Below are 25,572 nucleotides of genomic sequence, written 5' to 3'. Positions count from 1 at the left end.
CTCTGTTCTTGACTGGTTTAGATCTTACTTGTCAGGCAGATCTTTTGCAGTGGTTGCAGGCGGTCAGACTTCATCTCCTGTTCCCTTATCTGTTGGAGTTCCCCAGGGCTCTGTTCTGGGTCCCCTTCTGTTTTCTCTCTACACACTGTCCTTAGGTAAACTGATTAGCTCTTTTGGTTTTTCCTACCATCTGTATGCCGATGACACCCAGTTGTATCTTTCCTACTAGAGAGGCCCCTTCCCCACCACCACTCCCTTTGTGTCGTGTCTTTTTAGATTGTAATCCTGAGGGCAAGGAACCGTCCAATTAAAAAGATTGTATGTACAGCGCTGTGCAAATTTACAGTGCTTTATAAATAAAGGTTAATAATAATAATAATAATAATAATAAGCATCCAAACACTTTTACTATATTCAGTCTCTATGTCATATATAGTCATGACCACCAGCCCTGAGCCCCAATCTATTTCAGAAATTTTTACCCATTTCTTGGGATACTGCAATTAATCAAATAGGAATGAACACAAAACAAGTGCCCCTGCTCCATTAGTGACACAGTATCTAAGCAGGCAGAGCCAACAAGCGTCTGTTGAGAATGAGGAATTGTTACTTTGCAAAGTAACTTATTATATAACTAGACACAAACCCCACAAAGTAATTTGTTCACATTGTCCCTCAAAAGGTACATGAACTTTTGGGATCAAGCCCCATTCCTTATTGGCCTTCATCCTGCCAAATGCTGCACTGTAACCGCTCACCCCAACAGGTTATACTTGTGGCAATCCAGCCTTCTTCAACTGAACAAACCTGTTCCCTGCTGGATTACAATGTACCTTTGTTGCTGTAGTTGTGTGCATCCATGAAGGACAAACCCAGCCGTTCATCTTCTTGCAGAGTACTCTGATCTGTGAAGCTCCTATCAATTGCACTCATCATGTGTGTCTTCTCATTGCGATAGTTGGTCGTAGCTTTGGCCTTGTTCACTGGTTTCCTAATGTAAAATTACACATAATGGGAATATGTCACACTAAGTCATCTGCTTTGACACTTACCTACAAGTATGTTTTTTAATAATGAAAAGAAAAAAGAAAGAAAAGAAATTCAGAGGTATATTTAGTGAAAGTATTTTTCTCTGCTGTCATGGTCTTTTATATTACAGTAAGCTAAGAAACATAGTTAGATTCATAGGACTTGTCTGCACTGGCCTGTTAAGTCCAGGGCCAGTCCAGTACATTATGCTCTGGAACTGGACTGGAATTGGTCATGAGACAACTGCATCCCTTACCTACAGGAGCTCTGCCATTTTTCTGGAGAGTGTGTCACCTGTGCGATCAATTAGACCAGAGGATATGGGGACCCCCTGTCAAAGGCCGCCGACAGATGCGAGATGTAACTTTAAGAAGGTGGATTTTATCACATTTCCCTGTCACCAGGGAGCATGCAGCCCATATGCACTCCAGGTTTCTCCAGGCTCCCCCCCCCATCTCTTCAAGAATGGGATTTCCCATTCTTGAATAGATGTAGCAGACGTCTGGGTTGCATATAGGCTGTGTACTCCCCAGTGACAGGGAAATGTGATAAGATCCGCCTTCTTAAAGTTAAATCCCATGTCTATCATGGGAGCAAAGCCAATATGTGTCAGGGTGAGCATAGGACTTTTTTTGCCTGTGCAGACAAGGCCTTCGTTTCACTTTTAATGGAGCTGCCAAACCATGAAGATAGAGGCTGGTAGAGCCAATGTACTGAGCTTAACTGGGGAGTAGAATTCAAAAGCATCGCCAGTTCCTTTAAAACTTGGGCCACAACATGGAGCTGGTTCACCATCTCAATGACATCAGTCACCAGCCTCCAGAGCTTCATGACATCAAAATGAGCAATCGAATGGCACTCACTCTGTAAACCAGTCTCATTCCTCAGAGATTACCTGTGTGAGTCCTTTCAGCTGCTTCTGAAAATAAATCTTAGCTTCTTTTTTTATGTGATACAGGAACACACAGAAACCTACATATGGGAATATGGCTAATCCCTTACCAGGGAAATTTAAATAAACCAGTCTCCAGCAAGAAAGAAAAAAATGTCTTATGGAATGAACATGCGAATGCAAAGCTAAAACCATGCTGCTGCTGCTGCTGCTGCTGCTGCTAGATCCATTTCCAAAAAGGAGGTGCCGGCTCCCGTTTACCTCCAGTGAGTACACAGATCTTCTTTGAGATTAATGATAGCCAATGTGGTGGCCAATGCATATCAGGGATGGCATCTTTCATTCTTTTAATTAATATGTAAGAAAAATATTAAACAATTTATTTAATCTGCAACAAGCATTGATTTAAAATATCCAACATTTTCAACCCAGCACACCTTGGGTGACAGGGCTCTGCTTTCCTCAGCCAGGTCTTAAATGATCTATGCCTTTTATCACCTAATCTCCTTAATGGAGAGTCAAAGGGTCACCTGACTGCTCCATTTCTGTTCCACACCCTCCCTTACTATTGGATAGTATTTAGTATTTAGCAGGGAAAGGTCTCTAGGTCAACTCCTTTTCCTTGAGATATCCAGCAGTGAAATACAGGAAAGTATGGAAGTGGCTGAAGAAGATGCTCAACAGGAGCAAGCACTGGTCTTAATCTCCTTTTGCATCTGCACTACTCACCAGGTGTGATCAAAACAACTGTGCTCTCTACATCCTTGCTTGCCTTCACATTATAGAATAGGTGGAAGAAAGATTATCTCTTTGCCCAGTTATTAAAAACATCCAAAAATTAGCAAAAATTCTGATCAAGTGCCAGCTGAGATGGAATAATTCCCCACTGCTATACAGTATTGGAATAGATTGCCATGCTGGATGCAAAGAGGCTAAGTGTGGAAGGGCTAAGCATTATTTCTCAACTGCAAAAATTAAATTTGATTTTAATAATACTGAGACTACTTAAATAATTTTAAACAGTTTTAAAAAAATATATAGTGTATTTTTCATATGTCTTTTCTCACCCCATAGCTACCATCACAAAATTTCTGGCCACTAGCCTGGTTCTCATCCCAAGAAAACTGCATATTAAAATATTTATGTTCTGAAGGCAACATGGCTATTTAGAAATCATTAGGACTTTCCCCATCTCATTCTTTTTTTCCTTGCAATATTACTCCCCCCCCCAATAATTTTCTCTTTGATATAGATCGACTAGATGAAAATATGCAGTTCTCAATGTTCATATTTTGCCAAATTTTTAGATTTCTATTTCAAACTATCATTACGTCAATAGAAAAGACTAAGCTTTCAAAAAGGCAAAAACATTGTAGCAGGAGGGAAATCCTTAAGGTTTACTAAAAGCACTAAATATGGTCACACATCATGGGGAGGATGAGCTCTGCCCAATCTGGAACTGTCTTATGATGTAGTTGGTTCAATTAGGAAATTTGTAAAAGATGAGAATTCTCTTGCTTGGATACAAATAGAGAGAAATACATTATTGAATTATCTGGTTGGAAATATTTTTTTTAAAAAGTTAAGAATTCATTTACAGAAGGGATGCTTAACATATAGCTACAAAAAGCAGTTAGTACCAGCACCTGCACCCCCTGTCTGTTCTGGAACACCCTCTATTTAAATAGGAAGATAAATGTAATCAATTTAGAGCGTGGAAAGAAAGAAGAGTATATAGAATAACCCATTTATTCCCAATGTGTAAATCTATAAAATTGGACTAATTCAGAATTAAATTGGAACCAATAAAAACATCATGGCAACAATTAATGTAAATAAATGTTTTCCAGGCTAAATCGAGTAGAACAGAGGGACCCTATGCAACAATAGTCTAAATAATACAAGAGGACAAATTTCCAAATTCTATTAATCAAGACAAGAAGTTAAATTTGGCAAGTCTAAAGGAATAAGATTTGAGAATCAGAGTTTGGGACAAAAATAGTTAAAAAGAAATGGATTTCAGTTTGGTAAACCTGACTTTATAATTCAGTATGTACTCAAATTAGAGAGAACACATTGAAAATTATCCATAAATGGTACTATTACCCACTTAAATCGCACAGGATTAATATTGGAGTAGCTCAATTATGCTAGAGAGGAAATGAAAAATTCGGAAATTGGAATCATATATGGCTTTTATGTACAAAGATATGAAAATTTTGGGAAGAAGTCTTAATATGGTTAAGGCATATAATAGGAGGAAAAAGTTCACTTCAGAGGAGCATTACTTCTTATTTTTTATATGAAAATGAGAATTTACCGATGAAGACTATATTATTTTGGGTCTCTGCTACAGTGATGAAGATAGTCAAAGTATGAGGCTGGGATTGGAGAACTTTGAGATACAGAATTGGTTAAATAGAATATAGGCCACAGCTTTATCTGAAAAATTAACATATAACATTCTTTGATTAACATATAACTCTTTCTTTGATAAAATTACCAGCTTGGTAGATGAAGGGAATGCTGTGGATATAGTATATCTTGATTTCAGTAAGGCCTTTGACAGGGTTCCTCATGACATTCTCACAAACAAGCTTGTAAAATGTGGGCTGGACAAGGCAACTGTTAAGTGGATTTGTAATTGGTTGACCGGTCGAACCCAAAGGGTGCTCAACAATGGCACCTTTTCATCCTGGAGAGAAGTAACCAGTGGAGTCCCACAGGGCTCTGTCCTGGGCCCAGTACTGTTCAACATCTTTATCAATGACTTGGAGGAAAAAATTGGGGGAATACTTATCAAATTTGCAGATGACACTAAAGTAGGAGGAATAGCTAATACTCCAGAGGACAGGATCAAAATTCAAAATGACCTGAATAGACTAGAAAGCTGGGCCAGAGCTAACAGAATGAACTTCAACAGGGAGAAATGTAAGGTACTGCACTTAGGGCGAAAAAACGAAATGCACAGATATAGGATGGGAGACACCTGGCTTAAGGAGACAACATGTGAAAGAGATCTAGGAGTCCAAGTAGACCACAAGTTGAACATGAGTCAACAGTGTGATGCGGCAGCTAACAAGGCCAATGCGATTTTAGGCTGCATCAATAGAAGTATCGTATCTAGATCCAGGGAAGTAATAGTGCCACTATATTCTGCTCTGGTCAGGCCCCACCTGGAATATTGTGTCCAGTTCTGGGCGCCACAATTCAAAAAGGACATTGAGAAACTGGAGCGTGTCCAAAGGAGGGCGACTAAAATGGTGAAAGGTCTGGAAACCTTGCCCTATGAGGAACGACTCAGGGAGCTGGGGATGTTTAGCCTGGAGAAGAGAAGGTTAAGAGGTGATATGATAGCCCTATTTAAATACTTGAAGGGATGTCATATTGAGGAGGGAGCAAACTTGTTTTCTGCTGCTCCAGAGACTAGGACCCGGAGCAATGGATGCAAGCTACAGGAAAAGAGATTCCACCTCAACATTAGGAGGAATTTCCTGACAGTAAGGGCTGTTCGACAGTGGAACACACTTCCTCGGAGTGTAGTGGAGTCTCCCTCCTTGGAGGTCTTCAAACAGAGGCTGGATGGCCATCTGTCGACGATGCTTTGATCTGGATTTCCTGCATGGCAGGGGGTTGGACTGGATGGCCCTTGCAGTCTCTTCCAACTCTATGATTCTATGATTCTATGAACATAAATTAGAGAGAGGAGAAATAAAAGAGAATTTATTCAAGCCCATAAGGAAACTATTTTCTAGTTATATGTGATGGAGTAATAGCAGATTCACACCAGCATTAGATCAAGTGAGATTTTAGATAAATGACTAGTGGAATATAGGAATAACATTAATGAAAACAGATACGTAATAAGATAGAAGTAATTTTTATGTAAAAGAATTGACAGGGAAAGTGTCTTATACATATCTATGATTGGGGGAGGGGAAGTTTTAGATTATAATTTTATTGTATTATTATAGTATATGTAAACAAAAACAATAAAAATGGAATTAAATAGACCCAGTGCTTCTTTGATTAATCTGAGAAACTCTCCATGATAAGGCATTTACACATTGTGTACAACCATTGATTCACCAACAGAATTTTATCAGTTTTTAATGAGACAATTTACCCCAAAGTTGCCCCAAATTAAACTTAACAGAACCTATTAGTTTATATGTCAAATGTTAATTTATTTCCCCAGCATATAAAAAGATACAATTTGTTTTGCCAGTTTTCCAATATTTATTATGAGATGAATACTTAGAAAATAGGAACTTCAGAATGTGAACTCTACTGCTCAGCAACTGTCCCCAATTCAAATCAGGTCAAGTCTTCTAGAAGATGGATCTGATTGAACAGAGATGCAAATTCCACCTTCATCATGTTCTCTGATGCTTATTTGCTCCCCTGTTTACACAGCTCAGTGGCAGAACATATAGGTTGCATTCAGAAATTTTTTGGTTCAATCCTTGGCATCCAATCCAAAGAGAGTGTTTTTGTGCCTTTCAACCTGACCAGACTCCGCAGACTTTCCATTTTCTGACAAAAGCGGGAAAAGTGGATTGTACACCTGGAAGCCTCAGCAATTCATCTTATGAACAAGTTTTAGGGAACTCTGTACTGTTTAACATTTTAAAATTTTCAGCTGTCCAGAACTATTTGGGGGGCAATTTTGGAAGTCTATATGGCCTGGGGGCAAGGTTCCTCCATTCAGATCCAGTTTTCAGATCTGGCACAGCTGGTCAATGCTGGGTTTAAAAAACTGGGTGATGGGAAAGACCCTACTTGAGAATCAGGACAACTGGGGCCAACCAGAGGTGACAATTCTGGGCTAGATGAACAAGGTTTGATCTAGTATGATGTGGCTTCTTGTATTTCTATTCCAATCCAGAAATACTAACTTTGGAGTCATGCAGGCGGACTTGAGAAAGAGTTGTGCGCAGCTGTGGCATGCTGGCACTGATCACATAGGGGCTGGGGCAACCGCATGCACCCAGCCCCGATTCGGGCCACCGCCACTGTCCTCAACCTGGCTGCAGGCAAGGAGTGGCTTTTCACTATTCATTTTTGTGCCAGCTCTTCTGGGTTGGGGTTGGCTTAGCGCAGCTTCCAGCCACGTCAGGGCATGCATCATGTAAACGCCACACCCCGACATGGCACTTTCTGCTTTGGACCTATGAGGACCAGGAACTACTAACAGTTTTCAGACATAAAAGGACCAGCACTTTGGCTGCAAATTACGTAAGCACCATTATCTCATACTGAGGACCATAGAAATTGTTTACTGTAGATAACCTTAAATCCATAGACCAACATGATATTCCAAATGTCCTGAATTAAGACCTTTCCAATCTGGAAGGCATCCTTTCGGCACTTCACCAAGGTAAAATGTTTCTGGCTTGGGAAAGAGAGTCTAACAGGAGATATGGGCTAGTTAAGAGAGGGAGATGGCAATTATAGTGTGTTTTTTGCATAGTCCCATGAAACGCTTCAAAGGAAAGCCCAGCTGACTCTCAGATTGAGCTGGCAGAGGCACCATGTATCTCTTATCCAACAAGTTGGCTATGTACTGCGTCTACTTGATTTTTAAAGATTTTAAGGATGTGCTGAGTTGCCAGGTCTGATACATTTGAGGCAGATGTGCTATGAAAACATATTTTTCTGTTGATCAGTCCACAGAATCTTCTTTTTAAAATGCCTTATTTGTTTATTTGATTCATACTCTGCTCATAAGTATTCAGCACAGCTTCTGCATGGTTGTCATCCTGACAAAAAACTGATATGATCACCTGGAAATCTAATTATGTTAAAAGCCCAAAGAAAAACCACAGGTTTGCCACTCTGTACCAAATATACCTGAACTTCTGAAAATATATTCACCTTTACTGTCACCACTGTCAGCTCAGTAGCAATATTCTTGTCAGGGTTCATTTATCCAGGAGGTAAGAGAAGGACGTCTATGTCTTCCTTTCATGCATCATGAATACAGTAGGAAACATGGGTTCAGAGAAGAATGTCAGAAGCTCATAAACATGACCTCAAACAGAAGGTGAGCTTTCAAAGTCCCCAATGCTAGGATTAAAATCCAAGCTAGAAAAGAATAACTTTCTGGCAGCAGCTCTCTAAAATACATATTTGTTTCCTAATCCCCTACCTAGAGAACCATGATAGTCCCTGATAGTTGTGCATTCTGAGAGCGTTCTGCTCACTGTGGATATAGCTGGATATTCTAAAGGGGATTTCAGGTTCTGATAACTTGTAGCTGAACACTCCTTTCCCCCTCTTTTGTTCTGGATTGTCTACATTTGTTTAAAGCAGCATTACCCTCTATAAACACAAAAAGGTACTTTTAACATTTACGTGACATGGAAAAGAATCAGTTGGGAACAAGGAGCACAAGTGGATAAGAATTACTTACGCGTAATAGGAATAGGAATAGTAGTTCCTCCTGGCAAGCGTGCAGACAAAAAGAAACAGCAGACATTGCATGAGCAGGTTTTTTGGCAAATAACAGAGGAGAAGATGGGGGTATCTGGAACCTTAAAATGACAACAGACTAGAGACTTTCATGCAAAGGGAGGAGAATGGAGTAGGAGACTGAGGAAAGAAGACTGAAAAAGCAATTGGCTAGCAATGACTAGAAGCTTTCTTACATGCTCTATACCTGAGGAAAAGCAAGGTCACTTGCCAGCCAAAGCTTTGGACAAAACGATAGGCGACATGCAGTCCTTAGCCTATGTTTGAAAGACTTCTGGCAATCAAGCAGTTAGGAAACCTGCAAAGCAATACACTCCTGCCATAGAAATTCACAGGACGGGAAGGAAAAAGAAGAGAGAGAATATAAGGATTTCAGATAGGATAATGGCAGAGAGAGAAAGAAGGAGGGGGTGGAGGATAAGTGTTTAGTGAAGAAAGGAGATGACAGAGAACATCCGGGGGGGGGGGGGGGGGGAGATGTCTCCACACATTCTGGTAATGACTTCAACCCCACGAACAGGCAGCATGCAGCCCCTCATAAATTATCCCCGAAGAAATCAGGAGAAAACCAACCATTCTTGGTTGCTGCTCCCTTTGCACCTGATTACATTGGGAGTGGCAACCAAGCAACTGGCTGAGCAATGACTAAGAAGCCTCCAAACCATGGCAGCCTTGTGGTAAAGGCCAGCACAAGTGAGAAGATTCTTAGTCACTGCTCAACTCTTCCTCTGCAACTGGGCACCCTCAGAGCAGCAACTCAGAAGGGGGCTGAGCAATGATTGAGAAGCCTCTCACCTATTCTGGCCTTGTGGCAAAGGCCAGTGTGGGCAAGAACCTTCTTGGTTGCTGCTTAGCTCCCAAGGTGAGCAGGGGCAAAGGTAGAAGCTTCTCCTTGGCAAAGAAGGACTCTTAATCCTTCTCTCATGGGGTGCACAGGAGCACAGCTGATGTGTGTGTAATGCCACCTGCTCTGGACTGGAGACTGGCATGGGCAGGGAAAGAGAGATATTTTTATTACAGGAGCTGCTCCAAGATGAAGGATACTTTAAAGAAGCAACACCAGATAGTCTTCCAAATCTCTCCCCAGATACATGGCTTCCCCACACAGCTTCAAGTTCCACACACAAGCATTGCTTCTTCTGCTACCTCTTCTCTCAGCCTGTCCAATGAAATAAAGCAGGAGCAAGTTGGAGTGCAGCTCCAACCTGCCAACCAAGTCCTGTCACAAAAGCTTAAGCAGGGCTTCAAATTTGAAAGCTCCTTTGTGCTGCCACTTCTTCCCCACTGCCACATGCCTTCTCCAGTCAGTCTGTCTCCAAATGGTGCCATTCCAAGCCACAGAAATGATGCCCTATACCCAACCCTCACAAGAGTTTCCTGCCACTGCTAATGAAAGCCGATGCTAAGAGCTTGGGTGGCCTTGTGTGGACAGCTTTTGTGGACAGGTGAAGAGTGGGAGATGCCATCACACAAAGTGAGGCTTCTTGTTAGATTTAAGGGACATTGAAAAGGAGTTTCATGTATTCTTCATCCTCACCATGGTTCTAAAGGCCTTTGGTTCCCCTTGTCTCTCTTGCACACCATTACTTTAACTGAAGCTCCCCCCCCCCCCCCCCCCCCTTTCCCCCTCAACAACCCCCCCAACCCCTTTCTGCCCTTTTTGCCCTGAGCACCTCCTGAATCTTTTCACCACCCCCGGGGAGGGTGCACTGCCCACTTTGGGGATCACTGTTAGTAGGTGACTGTGACCACGTTCCATTTTCTAATCCTTTCCTTGAAGTGTCTCTTTCTGATTAAACAACGTACTTTTGCACAGAGTTCGGAAATACCGGGGTTAGTGCTAATACATTATCATTAAATCATCTACACATTTTTATTAGTTAACCTTAAAGTATTAAAGAATGTATTAAAGAAATATCTTTAATTTTTTATGTATTTAACTCACTGATTGATTCACTAATAGAATCATTACTAAACAGTAAACAGAAATATAATTTAGAATGACAGGTTGAGCATCTCTAATCTGAAAATACGAAATGCTCCAAAATCTGAAACCTCAAGAGGAAAATTCCACACCTGACCTCATGTAATACTGAATTCCTGATATATCAAATGGTGTAGGGCATCAGTGGAGATGCTGCTAGGTGCATTTTTGGGAAGTCTCCCAGCCACCCACTTCCACCTTTAAGGCAGTGGCTGTGGTGCACCTGCTTGTTTGTTTGCAAGGATGAGGAAGACATATAAGATGTATATAAAACATAAATTAATTTTGTGTTTAGATTTGAGTCCCATTTCCAACATATGTCATTATGTATATGCAAATATTCTGAAATTCAAAAAAATCTGAACTTTTAAACACTTTAGTCCCAAGCATTTCAGACAAGGGAAATGCAGCAAGTACTTATAAGTCTGGCTGATTATTAGGAACAACAATCTTAGGAAGCAATCCAACATCTCCTCACTGTAACATAATATTCACCTGCAAGACACTATGCCAGTACTACACAACCTCCATACAGAATAGCACCATTGTGCACCGTGTCGTAACTGGGTGCTGTTGTACAATGAGCAACATGTAATGTAAAATGTGAACTAAGCAACCATAATGTGTAATGCACAACCCTAATGTGCAACATATGCAGATCATCTTCTGCTGCTGTCAACAGAGTAAGTTCATTGTAGTAATTCGCTCCACACCAATTTTCACAAATAAATAAAAGGAAACAAAATTTTAGTGGATTATTTTCAAGTTCAGATCTTCACTGCCGAGACTGATATCTTCCAGATTTGGGATATGGGGCATCTAATAGCTAGCACTGTGTATTTCAATATCATTGCAGAAGACAAAAGAGAACAGAAGCCTGCAATATCACACCAACAGCACCGTAGTAACACTTTGCTCTGTCTTCCCCATCCACCAAGAACCATCCCCAGTCTTACAGGCACCATTTCTCAGTACACAGGCTGTATCTCTGACCATCATGGGAAGACCTAATTCAGGGCTTGAGAACTTACTTTTTCAAATGACAACTCCTAGAATCCCCTTGCCAACATGGGTGTGTTGCCAATGGGATTCCAGAAAAGTAACATTTCCAGAATTGACCCCAGTTCTCCAGGATTTCATGCGCTATTTGAATATTCATGTCACAAATATTTCCTCTGTTTATTTTAGTCCATTTATGAACTTAGATCTCAAGTGTAAAGCAGTATACAGCAAAAAAATACAGAAAAATGCAAAAGATTAAAATATAATATGTATGGGGAAATGTACAAAAGGTGCAAAAAAGGGGTGAGTCTATAACTTGTGTCTAAGAATAAAAACAGTTAGAATATACTGTCTATCAAAAGGAAGGTTGTCAACGACACTAAATGCCTTACTCCAAATTGTGGTGCATACCTCAGGAGCATGAGGCATAAAATAAAAGCAGTAGAAAGCATGGTAGATGAAGTATGGAATTAAGTCTGAAAACAATGCAGAAAATTCAAGTAATGCAAGTGATTTCTACCTCCAGGTGAAGATGAAAGACCTAGAGAACATTTGCTGTTGCAACCTGCTTTAATCTGCTGAAGGAAACATGATTTCATTCCTGGCTGCCTGGGTTGCAGAAATCTGCTCTGACATAACACTAAATGCAGGCGACAGAGAACTCACTGGTTTCTGGGAGCTCGATCATAAAAAAAATGGACATAGCTCACAATGTGGTGCTAAGTTTGTCCACTTTACAAAGTAAACAGAAGTCTTCAAAGTCCTCAATAGTCTGGATACTATTGAATTTAAAGGTACCAAATGACAAGTACTTCAGAAGCTAGCACTTTAATCTCAACGAATATGGCAAGAGCTCGCTGTGTATACCAGAAGCTTCAGAGCAGCAAACACAAAATGCAGCTGAAGCTTTCTTTATTGGCTGCCAGTATGGAATGAGGACAAGTCTACATTGCTGAAATCTATGATGCAAACCCACAGGTGAAGGAGGCTGTGCACAAGAGGAATGAACAACAGTCGCCAATACAAGACTAGTAAGTAATATAAATGGAGGGAAATAATTGTTTCTACATAAGTGGTCATTTTGGGTTCATGGTTTATCTCATTGGGGTGTTAAATGTGGAGTTGCTTCTTACATTCATAATTTTCCTGCTGAACAGCAGGCACCATTTTATTTTCTGAACTCAATCCACTTCCACTGTAAAGAACTGGATTAGTTAAACTTTATCAATGTTGCACTTTCCAAGTACATAACTGAACAGAACAATGTATAACTTGATTTCTATAAACTTGAATTCAGATGCTTTCTGACTGAAATGGAGAATATATGTGGAAATGTTATGTCCCATGATCCCCCTCTTCTCTCCAGGGCCGCTAAGACCAAGCAAGCTAACTGTCTAACCACTCTGCTATGCTATGAAAGGTATTTTGGTTATGTTGATCATAATGTTTGCATTTTGTTCTGCTTTACATGTTATGGAGTATGGCAATTCCTTTTGATCTCCAAACATCTATTAATCCAAATGATTCTGTAAATTTTGAAAAGGTTTTAGGCAATCTCCTTTGATCTTATTTAATTCCTTTAATCAAAGATGTATCTTTGCTAGGATTAGTAACTCCATTCCAGTCCCCCATACGGATCAAATTTTGAAAATCCAATTTTGACATCTTTCTTAATAATTTTTCACAGAACATCACTTTCTCATTATTTGGGGTATAAATATCCAGCAAAGGCACTATCTTGCTATTGCAAATTATTTGCACAATTATATATCTACCTTGTTTACCCTGAAATATCAATTTTGAATGTAATATTTTATTTATAAAGAAGACCACTCAATTTCTTTGGTTCTGATTTGCAGAAACAAACTCCAGATACCTTAATTCTGCAAAAACCTGCACTCACTCTATTGTATATGCATTTCTTGAGGCAATTCATGGAGGGAGAAAGTCAGAAAAGCTAAAGCACAGAATGAGCTCAGGCTTGCTAAAGAGGTGAAGAACATTTTGGTTATGTCCACAGCAAAAGGAAGAACAAGGAAATAGTAGTCACTGGATGGAGAAGGTGGAGAAATGCAAACAGGGAAAAAGGCAGAACTGCTAAACAGTTTGCCTTGCTCTTCTCTGAAAAGGAAAACAGTGCTCAACCTGGGAGAAAAGGAGCAGATGATGCAGTAGGAAAAATGCAGCACAGAACAGATAGAGAGGTAGTACAGGAATACTTGGCTACTCCAAATGAATTCAAGTCTCCAGGGCCAGATAAACTATACCCAAGGGTAGTGAAAGAACTGCTAGAAGTAATATCAGAACCACTTTCAATAAACTTTGAAAATTCCTAGAGAATCGGAGAAGTGCCAGCAGACTGGAGGAGGGCAAATATTGTCTCATGTCATGCCCTGCTTCCAGAGCATGGACCTGCTGGGACCTGCTGCTGAACCAGAGCTAGATGAGGTTCCAGAGCTACATGTCTCAGAGGCAGACCAGATCGCAATGCCAGCTTTGCAGAGAGTAGTGCCCATTCAGATACAGAAGACCACTTAACCCGACCTTCACTGAGTGGAAAAAACAAAGGGAGGGGTTGAGGATGTCTCAGAGGATTTTTAGGAAGCAGCAATTAATTAAACAGCAGCTGTATTGAGCTTTATAAATTCCCAGCTCTGCCCTCCAGAAGTTATCAGAGATTATCTGATCTACATGGCTATCTGTCGGGTTCCTGAACAAGATGCCCTGCGCAAGGCGAATTCCACCTATGCTTGAGCCCCATTCACTTGAATGGGGCTTGTGTGTGTGGTAGCGTACGTGTGCCACGGGAACGCACCCAATTCATCTGAATGGGATGCAACGCCCCTTGTGCCCCACATGCTCCCGCGCGGCTTGACCTCATAAGCTCAAAGCCACGTATAACGTGGGTGCACTATATTTTAAAAATTTAATTCTCAGTTTTTCCCCTGCCTAATACATTCTGATAAGTCTTTTTGCCATCAATTAAATGGCACATTGGAAAGCCTGCATGGCATAGTGGTTTGAGTATTGTTCTATGACCATGGAGACCAGGCTTTGAGTCCCAGAATCGCCATGAAACCCACTAGGTGACCTTGGGCAAGTCATAGGCTTTAGCCTCAGGAGAAGGCAATGGCAACCCTTCTCTGAACATATCTTGCCAATAAAACCTCATGATAGGTTTGCCTTAGGATTGCCATAATTCAGAAACAACTTGAAGGTACATAACAATAACAAATAACAAATTTGTCAAAATCAATGCTATCTGAAATAGGAATAACATTTTAAGTAAAACATTTATTTTTATCACTGTGATTGAACCTAACAATTTTCAATTTTCCCCATTTATGGATTAATAATAATAATAATAAATAAGAAAAAATATTTATATTTTCCTGCCTCTCCCAGGTGGATCGAGGCGGGATCACAACCCAATTTCTTTTAGCAATAAGAAATCTAAAGATGTAATAATCTGTGGCTATGGTTATTAGTAATTTAGTGGGATTATTTAGTTGGATCTGTAATGGTAGATTTCTTTCTTTTTTCTTTTTAAATTACAGTCAGGATGGGGAGGAGGTCAGAGCTTTACTGTATATTAGTTGTATGGCTTTTTCCCCTTTTTCATCATTTTCTCTTTTTCTTCTCTCCTTTTTTCTTCGATTGTATATTACTTTCATTGTAAATTAGATTGTTCATGCTGAAAATTAATTTAAAAAAATAAACTCCTCTCTCCAAAAAATGGGTTTGGGTAAATTCTTACTATTTTTTTAAAAACTCTAAAGTAAATGAAAATTGCATCCATCTCAAGCCTAGAAGCAAATACAGTGGGCCCTCCCCTTATGTGGGGGATCCATTCCGGACCACCACCACCCGCGTAAGGGGAATGCCACCTATGCTTGAGCCCCATTAAAAATATGCTGGGGGGAAAAGTATGCTGAAAGCTATGTATATCGCGCTCACGTATGATGTGGGCACACTGTATGCCATTTTAACATGGATACTACATGGAATGGAGAGAGGAAAGAGTGGTAAATGCAACTCTTATGTTAATGTTGCATTCGGTCAGTAGCTACCTTAGAAGCCCTGAAGACCAGATAAAATAAGACATACATGTTTTATATAAATGCACACACACAGAGAAAAAAATAAATCTCTTTCTGCCTACTTATTTGCACTGAGTACTCTTCCTCAATAGCAGCCTGAACCTTCTGCCTTGCCTAGCCAACGTATGGTCTAAAACTCTTTGCAACAATTATTTTCCTTCTGCCACAGCTAAACCTGTGGGAATCCAACAAGTATTATTCCTTGCTTTGGGGGGAAACTGCCCATAATCTTGGACAGAAATAGCTCAGCAACTCCTTTCCTTTTATACCCACTCATAAGCTAGAGGTCTATATTTCCCAGGCAATTTGTTGGGTTCTGTTATTTCCCTCCTATTGTCAACTTCCCCACATGAGAAGTATAACAAAACCTCATACGAGGTCACTCTGAGTCCACCATTGCCTCTGGCAATACAGTTATGAATATAATAAAAGATTAGGCTCAACTACATTTAATAGTATTATATAGTTGAAGGAAGTAGAAGAAAATATTGCTGCATGTAGTGCACCTCTTTAGTGTTCTAGAGACAGCCATGCATTTTTATAGGATACACCCTTTTCTTTTTCATCTCCACTCCCAACACACACTTAGTCTTTTATGCTCACTGAACATGCTTGCTCCCTACCCCAACTGAAGCTCTGTAAATGGTTCAGTCAATCCACTAATACTTCCAGGATGTTCTATTATTATTAAAAAGTTTTCAGAAGGTGAGGAATTCTGAGCTTCAGAACAACAACTGGATTGGTGCATTCCAAGTAGGTATAATTTTTCTTCCATCTGCTTCATGAAAAGCTGTTGAAATCATTATTCTAATTAAAAAAAAAACTGGTGGTGAGAACCAAGAGAAACGTCAACAAAGAAATAATCGTAGGGTGCGCAGGAGTGCAAAAATGTGGAGAAGAAAAAATAAAGAGGTTAAACGCTCATAAGTCCAATTGGAGCAATTTGGACATACAGAAGACAATTTCAGAGGATGGATCCGGTGTTCTTGGTCCAAGTTCTGGATGTGTTCTAAATCTGGGTTCAGTCACAGAATTACTAGAACAAACCATTATTTTTCAGCCTCAGTCCCCTGGTGGTAAAATGCAATGATAATTACCTTCATAAGTTCTAAGGCAAGATGTTAAAGAAACTATCCTCTCCCAAATAGTTCTCTCTCTCTCTCTCTCTCTCTCTCTATATATATATATATATATATATACACACACACACACACACACACAGAGAGAGAGAGAGAGAGAGAGAGAGAGGAGCAAGACAAACAAGCTGCATAGGGCACTCAAGTTTCCTTTTTTCCCATCATCATCATCATCAGCAGCAGCAGCAGCAGCAGGAAAAGAAGAAGCACAATTGATCTTTATCAAAGGAAGGAGAAGCCACATCTAAAACACATTTTGTACAAGTAACAGAAGGAGATGGTACCATTTCAGACTACAAGTGGAATAGGCTATTTTTTAACAAGTCCATAACATGAATCATAAAAATAAAATATATGAAAGGAGGAATAACACATGAAAAAAGGAAACATACTAAGATGAACCCCACATTTTGGAAAGTGAAGTGAGAGCTTCACTCAAAGCAATTGGAAAGAATAAATCACCAGGAATAGGTGGCATACCAATAGAATTGATACAATCCACAGAGAAAGGACAAAATTTACCCCCCCCCCCAAAAAAAAGGAGACACAAGAGAGTGCAGAAACTATAGGACCATTGCATTAATTTCCCATGCAAGCAATCTTTGGAATAGCGGTATATAAATAAAATAAAATTATCATACTTAAAATTCTGCAGCAAAGACTCCTACTATATATGAAGCAAGAAATTCCAGAGGTGCAAGCTGGATTCAGGAAAGGAAGAGGCACTAGGGACCACATTGTAAACAAACATTGGATAATGGAGCACACAAGAAAACTCCAAAAGAAAACCATAATGTGTTTTATAGATAACAGAAAAACCTTTGACTGCATCAATCACAATAATGTATGGCATACTCTTAAAGGAATGGAAGTGCCACTTCATTTGAGTGTCCTGTCCATGTATAACCTGTACTCAGGCCAAGAGGCTATTGTTAGAACAGAATATGGAGAAATAAAATGGTTCCCAATCAGCTACAGATTCAGGCAAGGCTGCATTCTACCACCCTACTTGTTCAACTCATATGCAGAGCAGGTTTAGATTCAGAGGAAGGTTGAGTGATGATCAGAGGAAGCAATATAAACAATCTAAGATATTCAGATGACACCTTACTACTAGCAGAAAACATCAGATTTGGAACAATTACTAAAAAAATTAAAGGAAGTGCTAAGGCAGGTGTAATGTTGAACACTAAGAAAACAAAAAATAATGACCACAGGTGATTTAAATAAATTCAAACAAGATGATAAAGAAATTGAAACAGTAAAGGTTTCCTATACCTTGGATCAATCATTGATCAGAACAGAGATTGCAGTCAAGAAGATTAGGACTGGGAAGGGCAACTATGAAAGAACTAGACAAAATGCAAAAAAATAAAACTGAACACTAAAGTTAGGATTGTCCAAAGCATCATATTTCTCCTCACCATGTACAGATGTGAGAACTGGACAGTGAAGAAAGCTGACAGGAAGAAAATCAATTCATTTGAGATGTTGTGCTTGAGAAGAGTGCTGAAGATACTGTGACCAGCCAAAAGACAAACAAATGGGTTCTAGGACAGATCAAGCCTGAATGATCCCTTGAAGGCTAAATGACTAAATTGAAGCTGTCATGAGAAGGAATTACTCACTAAGAAAAAACAGTAATACTGGGAAAGGTGGAGGGCAGTACAGAAAACTGCATACCAAATAGTTAAACACCATCAAGAAGGCCATAGATTTGAGCTTGAAGAATCTGAGCACAGCAGTTGAGGACAGGGAGCCTTGAGGTTGACTCATTCATGGGTCAACATGAGCTGAGGTTGACTTGAAGGCAGTTAACAACAACAAAAATGGGGCAGAACAGATGGGCAGGAAAAAGCTGCTCGATTCTGCTTTTTCCAAAAGTGGGTTGAAATCCTGCTGCCCCCATGGCCCTCTCCCAAAGCAGGCCGAATAAGCAAAAGCCACTCACACAGCATGGTGTCAAGCCATGCCACTGGGTATTTTGTTGTTGTTGCCTCCCCACCATGTATGTGCACCATCACACAAACATACCAACTGCAATCTCCAAGTACCTCCTATGTCTGCCAAGATGCCATCCATTTGCATGGCTACCCCTTTGATTGGTCACAGTTGCACATGCAGTGCTCTGCCCTACAGGGCATTGGTGCATCAGTGTCCAAAGAACCAACATGCAGCCCTCTCTTACATGCCCTCTTCACTCCATGCCCCCCTGTTGGACTATCTAGTTTGTGTATGTTGTAATTACATCCATTGGCGTTGTCACACTTTCATTTCTTTGCTTTGCCATAGCCCTGCATTAGCCTTGGGGCATTTCTATGCAGTCACAAAGATGCACATTTTATGCCTTGAGCTGAACTATCTTGGATTCTTTTTGCTCCAGTTTTTAGCCCCTGAGCATGGCTTTGGTCCAGTTTCCAGCCGCTATCGAGGCATGCCTTGTCTAAAGACTAAATAAATATCCATCTGCCTTGGTCCAGGCCTCAGAGGGAGAGAAGAACCACTGGACCTCATCTCCTTTCCCTCCATCATTCCCTTCTCCTTTTGTTTCGTGTCTTTTAGATTGTAAGCCGGAGGGCAGGGAACTGTCTGATTAAAAATAATATTGTAAGCCGCCCTGAGAGCCATTAGGGCTGAAGGGCGGGATATAAATACCTAAATAAAATAAAATAAAATAAAATAAAATAAATACATACATACATACATACTCCACCTTCAAAGCAGCTGGAAAACACATTATTTTGCCCATCTGTTTCACCCCCAAAACAGGAATGTAGGATGAAACGTGAGACCTCCTACGTGCAAATTAGATGTGATTAAATCTATTTTAATGCCTGAAGACCCTACTAAACCACTCCTACTTTATGCTCTTGCATGTAAAGATCAGACAGGACAAATTATAACATCTTGGACCAGTGGTGGCAAACCTATGGCATGTGTACCAGAGATGGCACTCAGAGTCCTCTCTGTGGGCACATGCACCATCGTCCGAACACAGACTTTACTAGAGTTTGTCACTAGAAATCCAGAGAGGCTTGCGATAAATAAGTGGGGTTTGGGTTGCAATTTGGACACTCGGTCTTGAAAAGGCTCTCCATCACTGCGCTTGGACTTTTGGTCATATGTTGGAACCCAAGCAGCCTGACAGTGACACCTCCTTTGGCTCTTCTTCTAACCATTTCCCTACCTGTAGTGGGGTGACTGCCATACCTGAGTTTGGAAAACCATCCACTATTTCATTATTTCCCAAAATGCTGAGGAGAATTTGCTGTAACACTGAGTAATGCAGCAGCCAAAAAAGCCAATATGATCCTAGGCTGCATCAATAGTCATGTAGTGTCTAGATCAGTCCAAGTAATAGCACTGCTGGAATACAGCTTCCAATTTTGGAGAGCACAATTCAAGGGGGTCAAGGCCAACCAAAACAGGGGGGAGTGACGTAGGGAGCTGGGTATGTTTAATCTGCAGAAGAGAAAGTTAAGAGGTGATATGATAGCGATGTTTAAATATTGGAAGGGGTTAATAAAAAATAATAATTGTAAGCTGCTCTGAGAGCCTTTAGGGTGAAAGATGGGATATAAATATCATAAATAAATAATAATATCATATTGAGGATGGAGCAAGCTTGTTTTCTGCTGTTCCAGCTGGGCTCAGCTCCACCATAACAGGCCTACAGCAGAGCAAACAGAATTGCTGCATTAGGAGAGGGTAGCTCCTAAAGGTATCAGAGTTTGCTTGTTTTTATTATTAAGTTATAGTTATTGAAATTCTCTACCAAGGGAGGGACTGATCATGGCCTCTGTGTCCCGTTCTTGCTATTTAAATTCTCCCCATTACACACAGTGGTCAACATAATGTCACTGTGGGACGTTATAGAAAATGGAACAGCTGAGCACTTCTGCTTCCACCAGGTAAGCCAAAGCTGGTACCAAAGCAAATGTCAATGCTGGTAAGTCCTGCTAGTGAAAAAGGGATGCTAGCATCTTCTAGTGATGGTGGGTGGTGATCTCCCTAATTTGTTTTGTGTTAGAAAGGCTAACAAGTTTGTTTTTAAAAAGGACTATCAAATCTAAAACAAACTGAACTCTTCAACTGATATGGGTACCCTTATGGAGCAGCTGTCTCAGGCCTGCAAAGATACACCACAGGAGAAGGCTTGGCTTAAAGCCCAGGTGAAATAAGACAAAACCTCATCTTCTTTTCCATTCTCTTCACACCAGGTTGAACAATCAACTTCAAATTCTGCTTTGGTAAAGCAAAATGCTGTTTCATATGCTTCTCTTATTAGAACAATTTGTTTGATAGATGAAGAGGAGTCAAAATTCTGGAAACAGTAAGACATGCACAGAAAATATTCACTGGCATGTTGGTAGAAGATATCCACACTTTTCAAGCATATAATTGCTCTTCATCAGAGGAAACAAACCGAAAGACATTTGTTTCAGGAAATATCTTCTGGGTTTCTATATTCTGTATAAAATATAGTGTGAGTAGTCTCCCTTCTCACTTTAATCTTTCTCAATATAATATGAGCAATCTCCTTTCCAGATACCCATTTTTAACACCACCAGAACCAATTGTGGTGTAAACATGCACATGCGTGCGGACACATACACACACACACAGTTACTGCTCTGCTTCACAGGTCTGTAGCTATAATATTTTAAACTCTCTATCCGGTCATATCTTATTAGCCATATGAGGCAATCAAATCAGATCAAACTGTTACTTGAGCACCATTTATTTATTTTTATCCATAAAATTTAATCTTACCCAGAGCAAGAACAGGGAACGCTTCACACTCTCAATTGACTTCAAATGACATATGACATTTATTAGGAAACCAATATCAAAGTGAAGGCTGTATTTGCTGCCCCTGATTTGGAGATATTTGGATGAAAAATAAATAGCAAAATCCCTATTCACTTTATTTTCTCCCTCTGCTTATGTAACCTGGGGCCATGTTAGAGAGCCCTCTACTGTTAGGATGCTTATGTAACTTGGACACAAAGTAGAAAGTTGATAAAGAGTGGCCTCTGGCTGTTCTGGCCATGATTGTGCTGGGACCACAGTGACTACATGGCCCACTTCCAAAGCAGGTCGCCACTGCAGTCCCAAACTGACTGCTGCCAGGAGCTAGATTATATCCACTCCTTTTTGGTCTGGCTTTTAGCCGCCTAGTGCATGGCTTCGAGCCACTTTGAGGGTGTGTGTCATGTAAATGGCACTCCCCCAAAGTGGACAGAAGCCTCTTTATTTGGCCTGTTCATTTCAGGCCCTGGGGTCACATTAGAGCCCTTAAGAGAACTCCTCTTCTGATGATGATAGTCACAATGATATCCCCAAGCTAAAAAATATCTGTGTCAGAAGAACTTGAGACTCCAACTGACAGATTTCCTCTGGAAACTCTAGAAATTGATGCACAGCCTGAGATCTCCAGAGACAACTCACCCCTTCCAGAGAAGGCCTGGAGACTGACTCTAATGTGAAGCTACAAACCCTAGGGAGAGAAGACATCTGAAGCTGAAAGACATCAGGCCTCCATCCTGATATTATTATTATTATTATTATTATTATTATTATTATTATTATTATTATTATTATTTCTAACCCGCTTTTCCAATAGATCAAAGTGGGTGACAAGCAGAGTGCAATATACAATTGCAACAACAGCATCAATAAAAAACAGTTAAAAGCAGAATTTAAAACAATTATACACAATGTTAAAATACAGGATAAAAACATACAAACTAGCTGATTCAGCTTACATGCTCAGTGTGTTAGGGGGGAGTATAGGTAATTACACTGTCTGGGGGAAGGCTTGTTTGAAAAGGAAGGTTTTTAACCCCTTCCTAAATTGGCCAAGGGAGGTGGCTGAGTGGAGCTCGCCGGGAAGAGAGTTCCAGAGCTGTGGGGCCGAGATGGAATAGGCCCTCTGAGCTGTTACAGTATATTTTGTGTCTAGAACTCTCAACAGTTGCTTCCCGGCTGACCTGAGAGCGCGGGGCGGATTGTATGGGGAGAGGCGGTCCTCCAAGTACCCTGGGCCCAAGCCATTTAGGGCTTTATAGGTAATAACCAACACCTTGTATTGCGCCCGGAAGCAAATAGGCAGCCAGTGTAGATCTTTCAAGACAGCTGTTATATGGCTGGTCCTGGAAGATCCAGTGACCAGTCTAGCTGCCATGTTCTGAACCAATTGAAGCTTCCGAGTTTGGTACAAGGGTTGCCCCATGTAGAGCGCATTACAGAAATCCAACCGAGAGGTCACCAGAGCATGTACCACTGTTTCAAGGTCCCCCCGGCCCAGGTAGGGTCGCAGCTGGCGTATCAACCGAAGCTGATAACAGGTGCTCCTGACCATCACATCCACCTGAGGTGTAAGGTGGAGCGACGAGTCTAGAAGCACCCCCAGACTGCGAACAGAGTCCTTCAAGGGGAGCGTGACCCCATTCAGGACAGGTGGACAAATATCCATCCCCAGACCCGGGGAACCTATCACAAGCACTTCCATTTTCTCTGGATTCAAACTGAGTCTGTTTTCCCTCATCCAGCCCATTACTGACTCCAGACAGGCATTTAGAGAGATGCCATCCTTGGTCACTGCTTCAGTCGGAGACACAGAGAAACATATTTGGGTGTCATCAGCGTACTGATAACACCACGCCCCGTGTCTCTGGATGATCTCGCCCAGCGGTTTCATGTAAATGTTAAATAGCATGGGGGACAGAATGGCTCCTTGAAGGACACCAGATGTAAGCGCCCTCTTATTGGAGCGACAGTCCCCCAGCTGCACCATCTGGGATCTACCTGAGAGGTAGGAACGGAACCACTGGAGCGCAGTGCCCCCGATACCCAACTCTCCCAGGCGTTCCAGAAGGATACCATGGTCAATGGTATCGAATGCTGCTGAGATGTCCAAGAGCACTAACAGGGACACGCTACCCCTGTCCATGCTCAGACGGAGATCATCGACCAGATGAAATACAAAGCTCCAGCAGCAGGATACTTTGGGAATAATCTGTTATCAACAGCTTCAGGTGTGTGAGGACTTGTTCTCGGTGGTGCTGAGAACAACATGACATTTTTGCCCAACTTATTCCCCACTCTCACCACTCTTTTGATTTCTGTTCCATTTATCTCCTGGCAACCTGGCATCGACATGCTTGCTCCTATGAACTACAATGCTCTGTCTGTTTCCTTGTACCAACCTAGTTTCTTTGTACTGACTGACTTCCTCCATCAACATCTCCTGAGAACTGTTTATATGCTTGGCATATTCCTTGGCCCCGCTGGGCACATACATTCATATACCAGGACATCCTACCTGTACAATATCTCCAAGTTGGGGATTCTGAAGTTGGGAGGTCATTTTAGCTCTCTAGCATAAAGCAGCATAAGATTCATATTCCTATGAATGCATGTATGCATCCAACAAAGTAGCTATTTATTAAAACACTCCAGCAGGCATGTTTGCAGTTGAAGAATGAACATTGAGGCATTTCTATCATCTTGGCTCAAGTCTCATGTCTTTTTCCCACTCCTCTCTTTCCTTTTTCTCTGTGCAGACACCTCCGCTTCCGGAAGAAAAATAGTTACAGAAGAGTCCAATTTATCCTAATCCTAAAACATGAGGACTGTCAGGAACTAAACAGTATGCAACAGAAATATATGCAATGCATGCAATGAAACTCATGAAAATAATTTATGAGAGACTCATGTGTGTGTGTGTGTGACTCCATCCAGTCTCAGTCGCTATTTCTCCCAGCCTAACTTCTTGTGTCTTACTGACTCTGGGCATTCCCTGGTGGACTAGTTCGAAAAACAGTTCCTTTGCCTAGGACTTAATGTTCCTTAAAGGGCAAAAGGTTCATGTCTGTCCAGGCAGAATACTAACTAATGAAATATAGATGGAACATGAAGCAGCCGTTGCTGTGCTGTTTCCCTGCCAGCCTTTGATCTGCAGCTCAGAGGAGTCTGCAGGATCCATGCTGAGCAGTTGTCCGATCTGCTAACAACAAGGTTGTAGCAGTGGCACTATCTTGGTGGCACCAAGAACCATGCTGTGGGGAGCTATGATGTCTCCATGCAAAAAAACAGATTTTCTTTCTCTGAAAGTCAGCTCAGAAATCTTCTTTCATAGAGAATGAGAAATTTGGAAAATATTTTCATATGCCTATTTAAAAAAAGTTGATTGCAGTGCATTTTTGAAACTGAGGTGGTAAAAAACTGAGCAACTTTAATTTGAAAATTTTCATATTGAATTCAAAGACCTAAAACTCCACCTCCTGTAAAGTGGGAAGGCCACATAGGCAGCCCTTTTCCTCCAGACTCCTGATTTCATCCTGTGAATTAAAGACAAGGAGTTTCCTGACTGATTATTTATAACTGTTAATTGCATTCCTTGTTTAAAGTGACAGACTCTCTGAAGTAAACAACCTGAAGTTCCTGTTAGTTAAATTTTCACACACTAAAGCTGTGTTATCTGCCATGATAAACTGTTCAGAACAAAAAGCATCCAAGAGTAGCCGTGTTGGCAATTTAGCAAATCCAATTAAAAATCCACCAAACAATGATATCTTTATCAACCATTCCTAACTTTTGGACCTCACGAAATCCATTTGACTGTGAGAAATGAAAAGCCTTCCACCTTGTTTGGGAAAGCTTCTAACAGGCAGACATGAAATATTGGTTGGTCTGGGCAGAGGCAGTCCTAAAATTGAGCAAACCACAAATGTTAGTAGCACCTCAAATTTCGAAAGCTGCAGCTATCCTGAACTTTGAAGATAATTTATTCAAACTGCTTCCCCTTCCACATACTTTAGCTCCTCCACCTCTTCCACAGAATTCTTTTTTAGGGACTAAACCCTTTCCTAGATCAAGTCCAGAAACCTGCACTGGAGAGGAAATGTCCCTGTTCAATCCCTTTCCTCAAATTTGGGGACATCATCTTTG

The 25,572-nt window shown here is 40.8% G+C and overlaps 2 protein-coding genes across 4 annotated transcripts in view; one reads left to right on the top strand and one right to left on the bottom strand.

The window, feature by feature from the left end:
* Nucleotides 1-25,572, top strand: part of PUM1 (pumilio RNA binding family member 1) — a 721,963-nt gene that overhangs the window by 372,909 nt on the left and 323,482 nt on the right. The window lies entirely within an intron of this gene.
* The window catches only part of PTPRU (protein tyrosine phosphatase receptor type U), a 96,498-nt gene that overhangs the window by 62,328 nt on the left and 8,598 nt on the right, over nt 1-25,572 (bottom strand). For all 3 annotated transcript variants that reach the window (XM_042440113.1, XM_042440114.1, XM_042440115.1), the window contains exon 5: nt 834-991. In XM_042440113.1, the coding sequence (XP_042296047.1) occupies nt 834-991 (158 nt within the window). The remainder of the gene's footprint in view (nt 1-833; nt 992-25,572) is intronic.

This window comes from Sceloporus undulatus, chromosome 9, assembly GCF_019175285.1.
Source record: "Sceloporus undulatus isolate JIND9_A2432 ecotype Alabama chromosome 9, SceUnd_v1.1, whole genome shotgun sequence".
Classification (NCBI taxonomy): Eukaryota; Metazoa; Chordata; class Lepidosauria; order Squamata; family Phrynosomatidae; genus Sceloporus; species Sceloporus undulatus.
The sequence above is the reverse complement of the archived record's forward strand: the minus strand, read 5'-3'. Positions and strand labels throughout refer to the sequence as shown.